Raw genomic sequence first — 19,029 nt, forward strand, 5'->3', positions numbered from 1 at the left:
CTTGACTGTGGGATGCAGGGAGAGTTGTTAACAGCAATAATAAAACATTTATGCCAGGCAAGTGAACTGTCCAAAAACCCTCGGACCCCAGAGGGTTAACAACTGAATCTGAAACAAGGTGGTAGATACGTGAAACGATGTGGAATAAGTCTCTTTGCCAAAGGGTATTCCATATGACGTCAGTGATCCTATGGCCTTGGCGGAGGTTTGCGCTCTCCAAATGCTTCTAGTTTTTTCTGTGCTCTTATTGAGCGTGTAGTTTTACTACATTGTGTACATGGTATAAAAACAATCCTGCGTTACTTATACAACCCCTGGCAAAAATTATGGAATCACCAGCCTCGGAGGATGTTCATTCAGTTGTTTAATTTTGTAGAAAAAAAAGCAGATCACAGACATGACACAAAACTAAAGTCATTTCAAATGGCAACTTTCTGGCTTTAAGAAACACTATAAGAAATCAGGAAAAAAAAATTGTGGCAGTCAGTAACGGTTACTTTTTTAGACCAAGCAGAGGGAAAAGAATATGGAATCACTCAATTCTGAGGAAAAAAAATTATGGAATCATGAAAAAACAAAAGAACGCTCCAACACATCACTAGTATTTTGTTGCACCACCTCTGGCTTTTATAACAGCTTGCAGTCTCTGAGGCATGGACTTAATGAGTGACAAACAGTACTCTTATTCAATCTGGCTCCAACTTTCTCTGATTGCTGTTGCCAGATCAGCTTTGCAGGTAGGAACCTTGTCATGGACCATTTTCTTCAACTTCCACCAAAGATTTTCAATTGGATTAAGATCCAGACTATTTGCAGGTCATGACATTGACCCTGTGTGTCTTTTTGCAAGGAATGTTTTTAGTTTTTGCTCTATGGCAAGATGCATTATCATCTTGAAAAATGATTTCATCATCCCCAAACATCCTTTCAATTGATGGGATAAGAAAAGTGTCCAAAATATCAACGTAAACTTGTGCATTTATTGATGATGTAATGACAGCCATCTCCCCAGTGCCTTTACCTGACATGCAGCCCCATATCATCGACTGTGGAAATTTACATGTTCTCTTCAGGCAGTTATCTTTATAAATCTCAGTGGAACGGCACCAAACAAAAGTTCCAGCGTCATCACCTTGCCCAATGCAGATTCGAGATTCATCACTGAATATAACTTTCATCCACAGTCCACGATTGCTTTTCCTTAGCCCATTGTAACCTTGTTTTTTTCTGTTTAGGTGTTAATGATGGCTTTCGTTTAGCTTTTCTAGCTTTTCTGTATGTAAATCCCATTTCCTTTAGGCGGTTTCTTACAGTTTGGACACAAGACGTTGACTCCAGTTTCCTCCCATTCGTTCCTCATTTGTTTTGTTGTGCATTTTCGATTTTTGAGACATATTGCTTTAAGTTTTCTGTCTTGATGCTTTGATGTCTTCCTTGCTCTACCAGTATGTTTGCCTTTAACAACCTTCCCATGTTTGTATTTGGTCCAGAGTTTAGACAGCTGACTGAACAACCAACATCTTTTGCAACATTGCGTGATGATTTACCCTCTTTTAAGAGTTTGATAATCCTCTCCTTTGTTTCAATTGACATCTCTCGTGTTGGAGCCATGATTCATGTCAGTCCACTTGGTGCAACAGCTCTCCAAGGTGTGATCACTCCTTTTTAGATGCAGACTAATGAGCAGATCTGATTTGATGCAGGTGTTAGTTTTGGGGATGAAAATTTACAGGGTGATTCCATAATTTATTCCTCAGAATTGAGTGAGTCCATATTTTTTTGCCTCTGCTTGGTCTAAAAAAGTAACCGTTACTGACTGCCACAATTATTTTTCCTGATTTCTTAGTATTTCTTAAAGCCAGAAAGTTGCCATTTGAAATGACTTTAGTTGTGTGTCATGTCTGTGATCTTTTTTTTTTACAAAATTAAACTGAATGAACATCCTCCAAGGCCGGTGATTCCATAATTATTGCCAGGGGTTGTACTTCGGAAACAATGGAACACAGCAGGAATCGTAAATTGGCGTCGGGTAACGTATTGTGAGGGTGTAGCTTTCAGTCACGTTGAGTAGTTACCTTGCTCTGACTTGCGCTGAACCCGCTTAATTTCTGTGTCCTATGCAGAAAAAAATTAAACATGTTTAATTTTTGGCATCTGATTTACTTCATCCTTTGCATCCATTGTGGTGTTCTGGCGTTGAGCTACATCTCAGCACTAGGTTGCATCCACGTGACGTCATGACGCTGCACGACGCAACTTTAAGTGGGCACGGTGTGAAAGGAGCTTAATTGGCCTCCAGAAAGTTTTGGGTTTTTGATGACTATTTCTCACCCTGCCCCCCAGTTTGTTTATTGTATTTAGATTTTTTATTTTTTTGCCTTTAACCAATATTACATGCTTGTTTGATCAGATTACGAACCACAAGAGCCGTAATTATTTTCATCCTAACTGACCTGCTTTTAAAGCCCGAACCCTAAACTGAGCTAGTAATGCCGAACATAGATGCTACATTAAAAAAAGATATTGGTTCACATCCCACTTCAGCTATGGAGAAAAAATTTAAATCAACTAAATTTATTTTTTTATGGCTCATCAGATAAACTTAATCCAGAGCTACAGTAAAACGTAGGCCCAGAGAAATAGTAATTTAATCATTTTAGTTAATAAATGATTAAGTAGTAGTAGTTTAAAAGATATCTTTAAAAGTAGATCTTTAATCAAGGGGTGTTGTCCCTCCCCACCCCCAACACCCTCTCTGTCTGTATGCGGCCCTGGTCTGCAGTCTCTGAGCAGCAAAAATCAAGAATGTGTATTTATGTGGAAATCATGACTTGGACCCAGTTTCATTAACAGTCAGATTTTTTAGTCTACTAATCTTGCTTAGTCATCTACGGTTAGTCACTCAACATTAGCCGTCTAATCTCAGTTTCACATTGTTGACTAAACTTATAGATTAGCCGTCTTATGTTAGTCAACTGTTTTCATGGTTGGAGCGGCCTCGCGAGTGCCATTGCCAGGAAACGCCTCCAGTGCACGATGGTTTTGTTGACAACCTAAAAACCTATTTTTCTCTGGCATTTCCTAAATCCCGCTGCAAGTCTCTCCTTCCTTCCTCCTCTGTCAGGTGGTGGTACAATCGCCACCTTTTTTGAGGTAAGACAATGAAGTTTTAGCCTCCTCTGTAAAAGGCTGAAAATTTTAGCCAACTAAGAGATTTACGCAAGGACTAATGTCTAAAGATGACCCTTTATGAACCTGGGCCCCGAGTGAAGGTTTTAGGAGTGTGTTTTACGTCCTCTAAACCTGCCGTCAAGCAAAGTAATCCAACAACTGAAAACTTTAATCCCTGTTAGTGGAATGACACCACTGCAGGAAGCTGCGCTTTTTTTTTTTTTTTTTTTATCCCCCGGTAGGAAATACGGGAGGACAGAGATCGTGTCTGTCCATCTGTCATTCACTTGCTGGCTCGATATCTGAAGAAGCAGTTGATCCCAGACACTGTTCCTGAGTGTTTTTTTTTGGGGGGGGGGGGGGGGGCACTGTGTCCTCTCGTGCTCACTAGTATTTATTTTTGAATTAGGGGTGGAGTTTGTTCGGCCCGTCGTCGGCTACATGTGCACGCTGTGTAACGTGATCTATGCCGATGAGGACGAAGCCAAACTGCAGCACTGCTGCAGCCGCGCACACCGTCACAAGTACCAGGTACTCAGCACCAGTACTGCACTTTAACAATATTTGTATGCTTCATTTTTTTTTTCTGTGGGTTCATTTGTTTTGTGCTTTTTCTTCAGGTACACTCAGAGAAGAAGCTCAACCTTTAACCCCTGAAAAAAGCCGGAGTGTTTTGTAAACGTGTTTGTCAGTGTTGATGTTTAACACCTTGCTCAAGGACAGTGTGAAATAAAGAAACCGGGAATGTGACACTTAGAAGCTTTATTCAAACCAACACGAACTCCTGCAGGTTACTTGAGCTAAAACACACAGGATGTTGGGTCTCGAACCAGAAGTGTTTTTTTTTTTATACTGAGGAACACAACCAGTCAAACTTCCAAATAAAAGTCACTTAAAAAAAAAACAAAACCTTAATTTCGGTTGATAAAGTGAAGAAAATGATTCAAAGTTCAGGTTCCACGTTTCTGTACGACACTAATAAACAACGACGACGGCGGCAGCGCCCTGTTCTAATAAAAAAGAAGACATTCGCATGGGTGTCTTTCACTCCGGCAGCTTCGTGCATTCTTCTGCACTCTGTCGTTTCTCCAGATATTTCTAGAAAACAAAAGGGCAGGGTTTTTTTTTTTTCTCCAAATGTTCTCAAAGTGGGTGGAGCTTTGTGCAGTGTGGGCAGGGCCATCTTACCTGAAGCTTTTCATAGTGCGATTGGGTGCTGCAGTGCAACCGCTTTGCAACATCTTCATTGGAGTAAAACAGGAAGCAGACGCGGCAGTAATAACCCGACTTAATGTGTTCCACACCTGCAGCAACATAAAAAAAAAAAAAAAAACATTTATGAGCCATAGCATTAGCCAACAGTCTGACATCATGGGTCAGGACCTTTTTTTTTTTTTTTTTCCTCCTTACCAACGGGGCTGTCGGGGTCAAACGGCGGCAGAGGCAAGGAGGTGGGACTGGGTGTGGCATCAGAGAGCGGTTGCTCCTCCCCTCTGTTCTGACTGACAGCTGCCTCCACCTCATTCTGTTTCTCAGCCTCCTCCTGCCCCCCCTCCCCAAAAAACAAAACAAAACAAAAATCCAGCAGTCAAACTGATCTGGAGCAGCGTGACTTCACCTGTTCCTCTGTGGACAAGGTCAGAGGTCACCTTGCTGTTCGTACAAATATACAAAATTTTGTCTGCCGACTCACTAAACTTCAAAAATTTAACAAAATGTACTTTTCTGTCATTTTTGTGGCAGTTGCATTATGAAAGAGAAATTTATTATATATACACAATTTCTGCAGAACAGTAAAATTTCAGCCACAATTTACGATGAAACTGGCGAGAAATCAATGAGATTTTTGGTGAACACAGACAGCTCTGGAGGATGAACGTGTGACTTTTGGTAAATTTTATAAAAAAAATTTATTTTGATGACCCTCGGGTATTGCTGCATGTGTGAGTCCTATTACCAGAGTTTATAAATTCACAGGGAACATTCTTATGCTATGAATCATGCAATTTGTTTTATTCTTTTTTTTGAGGGGCGGGCATGAGAGCCAATCAGAGTTGAGCACCACTGTGATGTTAGTGGCTGGTCTAGCTAGCTGCTGTTTTGTTTTTGTGTAAATGTAGCCTCTGTCATATATGATGTAAAAGCTAGCAAGAAATAAAAACTTCTAAAACTTAACATGCTGTTTTTGTAACCCAATAACACCTCTGGAGTCATTTATAAGACATTTTAATGGACGTTAGCATGCACACACAACACTTTCTTTGGAGATTACGAGCGGCTTGGAAACCAACACAGCACATTACTGCCACCAACTGTTTGGGCATGGAACCGAATGAATGGATTCTGACATATGCTACCAAAAATAACACAGATGTTCACCACGTGAGTAAAAACCCGGATTTCTGGTCATTTCCGGAAGACTTTAATCACCGTATGTCCGAGGTTCAACTCAACCCAAAGGACGCGAGAACATGAGAATAAGGGCCCCTAAGCGGTGCGATGTGGTCCCACAGGTACCAGTTAGTTTTTATTTCTTCCACATAAGTGGTGTCGTGGTGCACCTGGCACTGTTCCTGCTCGATGGACACCGGTGCGTGCACGAACTCTGGCACCGGGTTCGTGCACGCCTGACCGTCAGCGCGATGTTTCGTGCGCTAATTTCAAACTGTTTCGCTGCTTTTGTCCAAACTTCACACTATATGTGAAGGGGTCATAAAGGATGTGTGAATGTGAGAATAAAGGATGTGGTGGTCATCCTGATGGTACTGAATATCAACTGTAATTACCACAGACACGTGTTCTGAACAGATGCACTCACGTTTGGTGGGCTCTGATTGCAGGCGTCAGAGTTCTCAGTCACGTGTTCTTCGCTCTCTTCAATAACCACCTCAGCGCTCTCAAGCTCCTCCTCTTTCTCCTGTTCTTCTTTCTCCTGTTGCTCCTCGGTCTTTGGCTCCTCTTTTACCTTCTTGGCGGGAGGTTCCTCGGCGTGTTTGGAGGATTTGGAGCTCTCCCTCTTTGATGCCTTCTTCTCTTCTGGTGCTGTCACACGTCGATGCCTGAAAAAGCAAAACTCGTGACTCAGCGTTTCCTCCAGAAATGACATCAGCAGACAATCCGCCTGCCCACATACGGGCTGCAGTCAACGTGTTACTTGTCATTCAAGCACTGACGGCTGTTACCGCCGATCCAAACTCGGCCAAATATTAGACAGCTTTTTCAGACTACAAATCAAAATAAGACACATTTGTGGTATTAAATAGCCTCGTTAAAAGAACAAGATACATCATCAAACTTGCTGCTTGTAAGATAAAGTGTAAGGTGTGGTTTCTGCACTGTCCCACACGGACGTCATCACGTGGCCACACCCACCCCAGTGAATGAGGAAGGAGTCCCAGATGGCAGCAAGAGTCTGTTCTAGAAAGTCTCATTCTCCACCCGTATGACCGATATGTCCACAATGCACCTTTTAAAGGACGGAGGAGATGGAGATTTCCACTCGTGGAGGATGAGCCATTTGGTAACTGGGTGATTCTTAGACTACAGGCACTTTTATGTCCCTTGATCATATTTTATGAAAAAAAGAAAAAAGTGGAAATTTCACACTTTTATAGTTATCTTTACAATGAAAGTGTTTTAAGAAATTTGTCGTAGTCTATGATGTGACTTTCACCTTTTTTCAGCATCATTATATGCAAATATTGCCGTTTTGTGCTTGTCCCACACCCAGACTTCAATGATGAAAATGAATAGTAAAAAAACATTTTTTCTAATGTTTTAAAATATCTCTGAATAAAATATCAGTAAAATAATCAAAACATAATTGGGGTATTCAATGTCATACAACTGTTGTGATTTTTTTTAAACGAAATGTAGTTGTCCCACACTATTGCCGTAATTTCCACCACAACAATAATGTCCCTTTAAAAAGTTTGTATGAAAGATTGTGTGGGTAGTTTCTATGGAGATAAACAGTGACATCAGAACACATGTATATAGCGCCAAATCACAACAAACAGTTGCCCCAAGGTGCTTTATATTGTAAGGCAATGGTGTGGTGGAAATTACATTTACAAGGCCAATAGTGCCCGTAGTTAAAGAATCACCCAACTATCACGCCAAACCTGAGACACTCAGCCAAGACCAGCCCAAGTCAGCATCAGAGGAGATGGAACACATACAGGCCTTTGAGTACCAATCAAATATCTTGGACCAGAACACCTGAAACAGTGAAGTCAGCGAGACTCCACACCGGTCACGCGGCGGGGAAACAGCAGGGAGTAACGAAGACGGTGAACCACTTTAAATTGAATTAAATGGTGTCTGGTATTAATAGATCAGGACTTTACTGTACATGTGCTGTTCTCCCTAACTTCATCAGATATGTTGATACCCAGCTCTTTATGGCCCAGTCACACGGCACACGACGATTCCTGAACGAAGGGAAAAAGTAAAAAACATCACAATTCGTTGAGAAAAGGTGGACGAAAGAGCTTTTATCCCTGAACAGTCTGCGAAGCAAGAGCGCTAAAGGGACGAAAGAGGAAATTAACAAAACTGAAGCTCACGATCTCGGCGAAACGCACCTGGAGCCACAGCTGGAGCAGTGTGTGTCTGTCTCTCTGCGTTCCAGGACTTGGCGCTGGGACGGAGCTCATAGCACCTGAGTCCTGGTGAAACTGCAAACAGAATCTGCGGAGATCTGTGTGCACGTCAGTGGACCACCTGCTCTGGTTCCTCGTCCAGAACAAGAGAGGGATCATGTCCATCATTATCAGAATCCACACTGTCTGTTGACACGCTGCGCGCTCCGTCTTCCTCCAATAAAAAAAAATGCGCCGTGGTCACTGCTGTATCACAGTATTGTGTTCTAAGCCATATATATTTATTTATAACAGAAAACTGTCAAAAGGGAGAATAAATATAAATAAGTGTAAAGATGTTTTAATATATCAGAACAGTAAATTAATCTGCGTGTGAACGCACGCATTGACACACGTGCAGTTATTTCCTCCAGCTGATCACTGATCCACAACATGAATTCTGTCTTCCAGAACAGCTCTTTATATAATCATTTTTATTCATCTACCCGTTGCCACATGTACAGAAGGACTGGATTGTCATTCCTACACTCAGATTGTTATATTTAATAACAATAAGCGCACGCAGTAGCTCCTGCTGCCGCTGCATTCAAGTACTGTCGGAAATTACACAACTTTGTTATTTCAAATTCAACAGTTGCTTGTGGCAAAATAACTAATTATATCCACACAAAAGATTAATTTTGGCCTATGTAAGGTGCCTGAGCCCACTGAAGCTGCACCCCCCACACAGATCAAAAAAATCCAAGCAAGCAGGCTGAGTTTGCCCTGTAATTTCCAATATACATGAACGCAGCAGCCTCAGCGCTCACAAACCGGCTTCTGCACTGTGTGAAAACTTTCAGCTGCTCCAATGAAGTCATATTAAACAATAACGTTACAAAAACTACACAAACGCTTAAAAAACGTCAAGAATGACAGCAAAACGAGAGACTGAGGTTTTCGTTGCCCTTCGTTCAAAATTTCCATTTCATAAATCAGACTAACCAAATAAACCAGGCTTATTTCACTAGTCTAGTTTATTTTCCAGTGGATCCAGTTCCATAAAGCAAGCTCAGGTTAGTTCCTACAGAGTTACCACGGCAACATATGCCGGTAAACTAACCTGGTCCGGACCAGGCGAACTGTCAGGCTTAGCCTGAGTTGCTGCTTAACCAAACCTGGCAACTCTGGGAAATAGAGAGGGAGAGGGATTTTTTTTTTTTTACCATAAACTTGTGAAGGTGCAGCCCAGCCTTGAGCCCTGTAGAACGACATGCTTTTTTTTTTCCCTTTGTTATTAGTCCATTAATCCTAATTCAGGGCTGTGAAATGAAAACTGTGAAATCCGAGGAAAATTTGCAGTATCTCAAGCTGGAGTTTAGGATCCTCAGGGCCCCAGAAACCAAACTAATTTTGTATGTAATGACATTTTCAGCATCTCCTAGAAGAAGAAGAAAAAAAAAAAAAATCTCAAAAGAAGCACATAATTCTGAATTCATCCTTTCATTTGAACTGGCAATGATAATGTTGAAAAAACAGACTATGATGTGGAAATAGGACCTAGAATGATTTTCCTTTTAATTGTAAACCAAATTATGCATTAACTCAGAACAATTGAACTACATGAAATTCATTAAGACTGGAAAGACTTAAAACTTTTCAAAAACCACAAATAAAGCTTGTAGAATATTTTGAAAATCATGGCAAAATATCAATAACATACCTTATAGTAAAAAAGTCACGTTGTCATGTAAATCCAGTGTCTTTTCCCATGAAAAAAGTCTACATTAAAAAACAATCTTACATTCTTGTGTAAATTCATGTAAATCCATTCAAAGCCACAATGTCTTTTTTCCAATGAAAGAAAGTCTAGACTAATAAAAAAAGTAAATCTTTTCTAAAATCCCGGAGATCCTGTTTATTATCCAGGGAGAGAAACCATGTTTTCTTACCGTGTTTCCTGATGGCACAGTTTGCTTTTCCCGTTTATCTTTCAGGTGTGTTCACGAAGCCAGTGACAATTCCACAGATTCTTGTCCTTATCAGACTTTTTCAAGCCATCTTTCTCGCCATCTTCACTCTGTCTGATGTCGCTCCATGACACAGATGTGCTGCAAAATTCTTTTAAAAACTTCAGAGCTCTAAAAGTTTGCGATGTCCACATGCTACATTTAGCTTAAGCATCTTGTAGGAGCCACACAGCGTCGCTGCAGCAACCAACCAGTCCCGCTTTACGACAATGGTCGCAACAGCTACGCTTTGAGTGGCATTTTTCCTCCGTGAAGTTCCGCGGATCCGAGGACACCGATTTGTATCGGTAACACAAAGATCGTGTCCGTGGACTTAGAAAACTTGCATGATGTTGTAAAAAAGAAAGCTTTGGCATCAGCATTTTAAAAAGTCAGTGACGATCACAATTACAGAGTACAACACTAATAGCGGACGCTGGATCACCCACATCCAACACATTCACAAACCCGGACACTAGACACCTAGAATCTGAGGGATTCTGCAGAGTATCAAAAATATGCACTCCCTTTTAAGGGTCTCAAAGTTGGATATATGGACAATGTAATGCCTAACCTGTAGATCAAGAAAAAAATGTGGCAGATTGAACTTCTCGCTCAATGATTCAAAGGATGCAAACTTTGCATCTATCTTCCTTTCGGTCTCTTGTAAGACCATGGAGGTAAAACCCCAATTCCAGTGAAGTTGGGACGTTGTGTGAAATGTAAATAAAAACAGAATACAATGATTTGCAAATCGTCTTCAGCTGAATACACCACAAAGACAAGATATTTAATGTTAAAACTAATAAACTGTTTTGTTTTTTTTTTTGCAAATAAATGCTCATTTTGAAATGGATGCCTGCAACACATTGCAGAAAAGTTGTGACGGGGCAACAAAAGACTGGGAAAGTTGATGAATGCTCAAAGAACACTTAATTGGAAACAGGTGAGTGTCATGATTGGGTATAAAAGGAGCATCCCCAAAAGGCTCAGCTGTTCACAAACAAAGATTGGGCAAGGATCACCACTTTGTGAACAACTGCGTGAAAAACAGTCCAACAGTTTAAGAACAATGTTTCTCAACGTTCAATTGAAAGGAATTTAGGGATTCCATCATCTACAGTCCATAATATAATCAGAAGATTCAGAGAATCTGGAAAACTTTCTACACGTAAGCAGCAAGGCCGAAAACCAACACTGAATGCCCGTTACCTTCGATCCGTCAGGCGGCACTGCATTGAAAACTGATATAGTGTAAAGGATTTTACCGCGTGGGCTCAGGAACACTTCAGAAACCATTGTCAGTTAACACAGTTTGTCACTACATCTACAAGTACAAGTTAAAACTCTACCATGCAAAGTGAAAGCCATACATCAACAACATCCAGAAACGCCGCCGCCTTCTCTGTACCCGAGCTCATTTGAAATGGACAGACACAAAGTGGAAAAGTGTGCTGTGGTCTGATGAGCCCACATTTCAAATTGTTTTTGGAAATTATGGACGTCGTGTCCTCTGGACAAAAGAGAAAAAAGACCATCCAGATTGTTACCAGCACGAAGTTCAAAAGCCAGCATCTGTGATGGTATGGGAGTGTGTTAGTACCCATGGCATGGGCAACTTACACATCTGTGATGGCACCATCAATGCTGAAAGGTACATCCAGGTTTTGGAGAAACATGCTGCCATCCAACCAACTCCTTTTTCAGGGACATCCCTGCTTATTTCAGCAAGACAATGCGAAGCCACATTCTGCACGTGTTACAACAGCGTGGCTTCGTAGTAAAAGAGTGAGGGTACTAGACTGGTCTGCCTGCAGTCCAGACCTGTCGCCCATTGAACATGTGTGGCGCATTAAGAAGCACAAAATACGACAGAGACCCTGGACTGTTGAACAACTGAAGTCGTTCATCAAGCAAGAATGGGAAATAATTCCACCTAAAAAGCTTCAGCAATTAGTGTCCTCAGTTCCCAAATGCTTATTGAGTGTTGTTAGAAGGAAAGGCAATGTAACACAGTGGTAAACATACCACTGTCCCAGCTTTTTTAAAACGTGTTGCAGACATCCAAATGAGCAAAACAATAAAGTATACAACAATACAGTATGAACATTAAATATCTTGTCTTTGTGGTGTATTCAACTGAATATTGGTTGAAGAGGATTTGCAAATCATTGTATTCTGTTTTTACTGACATTTTACAAAACGTCCCAACTTCATTGGAATTGGGGTTGTAGAAATGAGTGGTTGTAACAAACTGGTGTTCGGGGAGAGGTCTCCGCCAGACTTAGAGCCTTCCTGACCTGGTTAGGGATCTTGACAGAGCGTTTCAAAGCAAAGCTCAACCTCTTTAAATTCTGTGGTTTCGCCAGTTTAGAGAACAATAATGCAGGTGGGAAGGAGTTGCCAACAGACCCTGCCTCCATTTGGAGCCACAGGGGGGCACCAGCAGTCAGGTTTTTGGGGGTTCCCCCTTGCCAATAGATGAGGGCCCTGATGTTGGCAGCCCAGACGTGGTGCCCAAACTAAGCCCACCCTCCAACTTGGGCTTCTGCAGCTGAATTTTAGAAATCCTGTGGGTTTTGAAGTTCCAAATGGCATCAATAGTTACTGTAAGCCAAGATATGTAAAACAGTCTTTGACCACTTTGAATGACGTATTCTCCAGGAAACCTGGAGCCTAACTATTGTAGAGAGGAATAAATTCAGTCTCTGAATTTAGCATGGGGGTGGAAACATCATTTTTGGGGGGGTGCTTTTCTGCAAAGGGGACAGGATGACTGCACCGTATTGAAAGGAGGATGGATGGGGTCATGTATCGTGAGATTTTGGCAAACAACCTCCTTCCTCAGTCAGAGCATTGAAGATGGGTCATGGCTGGGTCTTCAGCATGATAATGACCCAAAACACAGCTAAGGCAACTAATGAGGAGCTACGTAAGAAGCATTTCAAGTGCTGGAGTGGCCGAGCCAGTCTCCAGACCTGAACTCAATAGAAAATCTTTGGAGGGAGCTGAAACTCCAAACCTGAAAGATGTGGTGAAGATCTGTATGGAGGAGTGGACCAAAATCCCTGCTGCAGTGTGCAAACTTGGTCAAGAACTATAGGAAACATCTGAGCTCTGGAACTGCAAACAAAGGTTTCTGTACCAAATATTAAGGTCCATTTTTCTACTGAATCAAATACTTATTTCATGCAATAAAATGCAAATTATTTAAAAATCATACAATGTGATTTTCTGAATTTTTTTTAAGATTCTGTTTCTCACAGTTGAAGTGAACCTACGATAAAAATTACAGACCTCAACATTCTTTGTAGGTGGGAAAACCTGCAAAATCGACAGTGGACAATCGACAAATACTTATTTGCCTGAGTGTATGAACACATACGAACAGAAATGATTGTAGACGAGTCACAGAACCAGGGTTCACACTGAAATATCCATACCATCAATAAAAATTGCAATAATGAATAAGTGAAAGACAAGGTTCAGAGAGGTACGGCTATGAAACCAAGGTGACCAAGTCATTCTTGAGTTCGCTCAATTTCACCAGTGGTGGGCACAGCTAAACAAAATCAGGGCTCAAAATAGTACGTGCATGTGCTAGTTTGTGCACATATTATTCGAGCGGTGCACGTAATTTTATACTTCACTTGCACTGGTGCAAGTAACTTTATCCAAGTTTTATCAACTATAAGCACCAGTAGAATGAACCAATAAAGGAATAAATAAGGAAAAAAAAAAAAAAACTTCCAGTGTGTTGTCTTCGTCTTACCTGCATTTTTTTTTTTACTCTCACACACGGAGCGAGTTGCTGTGACAACTGTCTAGCTGTAGGCTGTTTAGTTCCTCGCTCTCCGCTCAAACTCTATCAATGTGTTAAAAAAAAGGACATAAGTCCTGCTCACAGACTGATTGCCAGAGACAGGACATGTCCACATGAAGTATAACTCCAGACATCTCCACATTTACTCACGGATGGTTCGTTCGCGCGCATGCATCTCGCGGTCAAAGGAGGAAAGATAAACTATAACAGAACTCAGCGCGCAGACCTGCAGCTCAGCACAAGAATAAATATAAATTAGAAGAGAAATCAGAGTGCACAGTCTATCTGCAGCCAAACTGTGCACTCTGATTTCTCTGTGCAGAGAATCTGCAGACTCCTTGTCAGTTATGGAAAAGGCTCACACAAAATTTGTGAAGTGGCCTGTTTCACCTAAGGTAAAAGAAACTCACTTTAAAATAAATAAAATCTATCCAGTTGCTGATTTCCTTAAAAGAAGATTTGGGTTTGAAGTAAAGCCTTGTGCTTTCTGTAATGTAGCTGAGGAAACCTTAGAACATATGTTTTATTTATGCCCTGTATCTAGGAAGTTTTGGCTGGATATCTGTGAAAATAATTGATATGTTACCTTTTGTCATCTCTCTCATTCTTTTTTATATGGACAATCTAAAGTCTTCTATTTCTGATGTGGTAAATATTGTCATACTCATGGGTAAATATTACACTGAACAAAAAAATTTAACAACACTTTTGGTTTTGCTCCCATTTTTCATGAGCTGAACTCAGACATTTTCTATATACACAAAAGACCTATTTCTCTCAAATACTGTTCACAAATCTGTCTAAATCTGTTTTAGTGAGCACTTATCCTTTGCCGAGATAATCCATCCCACCTCACAGATGCAGATTATACAGCATGATTATTGCACAAGTGTGCCATAGGCTGGCCACAATAAAAGGCCACTCTGAAATGTGCAGTTTTGTTTTATTGGAGGGGTTTGGGGGCAGGGGGGAGGGGCTTAGAAAACCAGTCAGTATCTGGTTTGACCACCATTTGCATCACGCAGTGCACCATATCTCCTTCGCATAGAGTTGATCAGCAGCCACATGCCATTGAATGTAAGCTTTTGCCCACTCAAGTCGGTTACGACGACAAACTGCAGTCAGGTCGAGACCCCTGTGAGGATGACAAGCATGCAGATGAGCTTTCCTGAGACACTTTCTGACAGTTTGTACAGAAATTCTTTGGTTCTGCAAACCGATTGTTGCAGCAGCTGTCCGAGTGGCTGATCTCAGATAATTTTGGAGGTGAACATGCTGGATGTGGAGGTCCTGGGCTGCTGTGGTTACACGTGGTCTGCAGTTGTGAGGCCACTTGGATGTACTGGCAAATTCTCGGAAACGCCTTTGGAGATGGCTTATAGTAGAGAAATGATCATTCAGTTCATGAATAACAGCTCTGGTGGACATTCCTGCAGTCAGAATGCCCACTGCATGCTCCCTCAAAACTTGTGACATCTGTGGCATTGAGCTGTGTGATAAAACTAAACATTTTAGACTGGCCTTTTATTGTGGCCAGCCTAAGGCACACCTGTGCAATAATCATACTGTCTTTTTTTTGTTCAGTGTATATTCACTGTTGTAAATGGAGAAACAATAAGCCCTCCTTTTTAGGTTTTGTTAATGACTTTAAATTATTTTTCTTGTCTCTCCAAAAAGTGAAATCTAAGCTGGCGTGTAAAAATCCACAAGGATATAAACTCTATGTTATTTTATCAAATGACCTTGCTCCTTATCTGTCACTGGGTAATGCCCCTTTTGATTTTATTTGTCTTTTTTTATTTGATGTATCTGTCTCTTCTACGAGATGTTGTAATTCAATTTCTTCTTAATTAAAAAAAAAGAAAAAAAAAAACCTGCAGGCTGTGTTCTCACCTCCCTGCTGCAACTTGAAGTGGGCCCAGTGTGAAAGTGACTTTTGGTTGTGCAAGTAACTTTTTTGGTGTAAGTAATTTTTTTTTACTAGTACCAGTGCAAGTAGGTTAAAAAATGTATTTCGACACCTGAAAATGTTAGCTTCGATAACCGCTAATCAGCTAACTGAAAACGTAGCTTTTATAACGCTAAATCGATAAACCACTAAATTTATCATAAGCTCCAGATAGCCACTAACTTTCAGTATTGTCTGTGGTACACTCTCAGCTACTGACAAGCCGATTTTGAGTTTAAACACCAACGCTTCTGATAAGAATCAAAGACAGATCACAAACTCTGTCTTTGTGCGCCCTTCCCACTGGTGTAAGGAAGAGTCATTTACCTTCACAGCATACAGTGGTCCAGCCATGGGGCAGACGTCCTCAAAAGAAAATCAGGTTTGATTTATGGTTTTGATTTATAAACCAAATTATTCAGGATAGAATAACTACATTAATGTCAACTCTGTCATTTGTACAAAGTGGAAAATATAACATCTTTTAATTTTAAAATAATGCACAAAGTCTGACGTTTTGAACATTAACACACACAGATGCCCAAAGGGATTATGGGTACCTGAGCCTCCGCTCACACTGATTGGTTGATTTATTAATTCTATGTAAAAACCAACACCAGTTACTGTGACGTGTGTGTTGGTGTTTACAAATAGATGTGCTTTTGTAAAATGTCATTTTTTAAAATTTGTTAAAAAATAAATAAAAAAGCCATTTGCAAAACCGAAAAGTCTGTTAAGTTGTGATTCAGGTCGACAACCATGTGATATAACTGGGCACCATTCACACTGCCATCCAGTACATGGGTCAAAATGCATAGAATACTGCCATCTATTGGACTTGTAACTTGTATTGGTTTTTACACAGAATGAATGAATCAACCAATCAGTGCGAGCGGAGGCTCATTTGCTAATTCCTGATTAGCCATGTGCACCTGAAGCTCAGACTGTGAAGCTACTCGTGATTGAAAGTCGGTTCCAAATACATCAAACCGTTTGTTGTTCCCACGTGGTATAGACTCGGCCATGTCCTTGCACAGTTCTCTGCATGTTATATAGGTTTTGTCCAGCAGCTCATTAGGCTTGCAGGCAGAAGCAGCAGAAGCACTAACGTTAGCGTTAGCAGCTGCTCTGGTGGTGTGGCCCTCCGTCACTTTAGACTCATTGAAGGTCCCAGGTTTCAGCAGATTTTTGACCACAGGGTGAATAAGTAATTACACTGACATCTTTAAAGCCAATAAAATGTGGTACAAATAAATTTGTATAGATTTATGAGGTGGGAGAGAGAAGCACGAACAAAACAAGTCTAAGCTGTACTCATGATCACTAGCACCCCCTTTAAATTCTGGATGCAGTTAAATGTTTTTCGTTTAAATTAACCACAAAGCTTGTAGTTATGGTTTTATGGTCTGACTGCACTAATTTGTGGGTCTTCTTAAGAAGACAAAACAATTTCAAGGAAATGTGGAGACGCTGCCGATCCGGATCAGAGGGCGGAGCTCTGATCCAATTATTTGCCCAAGGTGAGAAACTAACTGACATTTAATGTAAAACCGTTCCTGAAGTTTATGAAAATCTGACTCTGGATCTGCACAGGAACCATAACTCTGATGGTACTTCGGGCTCATCACCACTGAGGAACCAGGAACCAGGTTACGCTGCAGCCAGATCAGACGGTAACAGAACTACTCCAGTTTTGTTGGGTTTTTTAAGCTGCATCTCCTCAGATTTGTTTCTTTTTAAGAAAATTCAAATGTCTAAAATCATCACTGAATCTGGACACATTTTTAAAGCATTTTTTTTTTAAGCATTTTTTTTTTTTAAACAAAAAGCTGATTGGGGGTTTTACTTTGAAAGACCAAAGGGAAGCAGAGTGTGATTTTGCATACTTACCCGTATTTCAGCTGTCGGTACTTCCTGCTGACGTAGATTTTCAGACGCCTGCCGTAGAATTGAGCTGGATCCGATTTGTAATACTCCGACATTTTCTCTGCGTCCTCTGGATTCTCCATCTCAATGAAACACTAAGACACAAAAAAAATGTCTACGTCAAACATTCAGCACCAGACTCACCCGGAACCAGCAGTGGTTCCCATACTGGGGGGCGTGGCAAGGCAAATGAACCTGGTTTGTCGCTGTGGGATTTGGATGTTTTTTTTATGAAACACAAAGAATTTGAGACAGTGAAGTGACGGGATGAAGATCAACACCTCCAAATCTAAGACCATGGTCCTCTGTTGGAAAGGGGAGGATGGAGCTCTCTGGGTCAGAGGACACTTATTGTCCCAGGTGGAGGAGTTCAAGTATCTCAGGGTCTTGGTCACAAGTGGGGGTAAGTTGGAAAGTGAGATCAATAGAAAGATTCTTCTCGTTCGTGGATTCCTTCAGCTCAGGCTGAGAAACGCACCTGGAGCCCTATATAACACAGAGAGACTTCTGAAAAATGCTGCATTTACACAGCATCCACAAAGTATTCAGAGAGCTTCACTTTCTCCACATTTTCTCATCTTATAGCTGGCATGCCCCAACCAGGTAACCGACTGGAAATCAGCCCGCGACTGACCGGTTGGTCAATTGCGGGTTAGGAGGGGAGGAGGGTCTTCTTTCACTAAAACACCAAATCTAGGCTTCCATCTCAGATGTACATTCTGGCAAACTGTAGGTGAACTTTCAGGTCTTTTTAAGAAAATTCTCCTCTGCTCCACTTCATCATGAAGCTGTATAAGTGGGGATATAAAATCCAAAACTTGCACTGTGCAGAATTTCTCCAATCACAGCCACAGAAGCCTGTAACTTTTTCTGGGTTGTCTGGGTGTCTTGGTGGTTTTCCTCACTCTTCTCTTTGCACAGTCAGTTTTTCATAACTATCTACTCCACACAGATTTACCATAGTGTGCCAGACTGTTTGTATTTCTTCATAACTGATGTAAATAAAGTTCAAGAAATATTCAATGACTTGGAAATGTTCATGTATCCATCCCCTGACTTGTCTGAAGAAAACTTGCAATAAAACTGATTTACAGGCATACCAAAGGTGCCCATTACTTGTGGAACCCCATCGTCTTGGCTTTTATATTTTTAATTAATTATATCAAGTTCTAGAGATTTACTTTCAGTTTGAGTCTGAGGAAGATCATTTTAGAAATTTTATATTGAGAAGCCTGATTTTAACTGCCATAAACAAATTAAAATGTGTGAAATACCAAGGGGCTGAATACTTTTGCAAGCCACTATGAATGTCTTTCTTTTTTTGACAGACAAACATGTTGTGGGACTTTTCTCCTTTGGTACTGTACATTATTTGTATAGAAAAGGTATCATTTGTATGTATAATTTTTGCATAGTCAGTGTTTACAACAGATATTTGTGCATTTTTCACAAATTGCATTTACTTTTGCATGAGGACAGATCTCTTACGGCTCATTGATTTTGTTCTTTTTATGATACTGAAGATAATTTTTCTTCATTCATTACAAATTTACATAGTTGAAGGTGACA

At 40.8% G+C, this 19,029-nt stretch overlaps 1 protein-coding gene across 3 annotated transcripts in view; it reads right to left on the bottom strand.

Annotated features, from left to right (window-relative positions):
* Nucleotides 1-3,918: 3,918 nt before the first annotated feature.
* The window catches only part of matr3l1.2 (matrin 3-like 1.2), an 86,690-nt gene continuing 71,579 nt past the window's right edge, over nt 3,919-19,029 (bottom strand). For all 3 annotated transcript variants that reach the window (XM_034182245.1, XM_034182246.1, XM_034182247.1), the window contains 5 exons: nt 17,425-17,555; nt 5,990-6,230; nt 4,582-4,723; nt 4,360-4,475; nt 3,919-4,269 (listed from right to left, as the gene is read on the bottom strand). In XM_034182245.1, the coding sequence (XP_034038136.1) occupies nt 4,216-4,269; nt 4,360-4,475; nt 4,582-4,723; nt 5,990-6,230; nt 17,425-17,555 (684 nt within the window). In that variant the 3' untranslated portion in view covers nt 3,919-4,215. The remainder of the gene's footprint in view (nt 4,270-4,359; nt 4,476-4,581; nt 4,724-5,989; nt 6,231-17,424; nt 17,556-19,029) is intronic.

Source organism: Thalassophryne amazonica, chromosome 11, assembly GCF_902500255.1.
Source record: "Thalassophryne amazonica chromosome 11, fThaAma1.1, whole genome shotgun sequence".
Lineage (NCBI taxonomy): Eukaryota > Metazoa > Chordata > Actinopteri > Batrachoidiformes > Batrachoididae > Thalassophryne > Thalassophryne amazonica.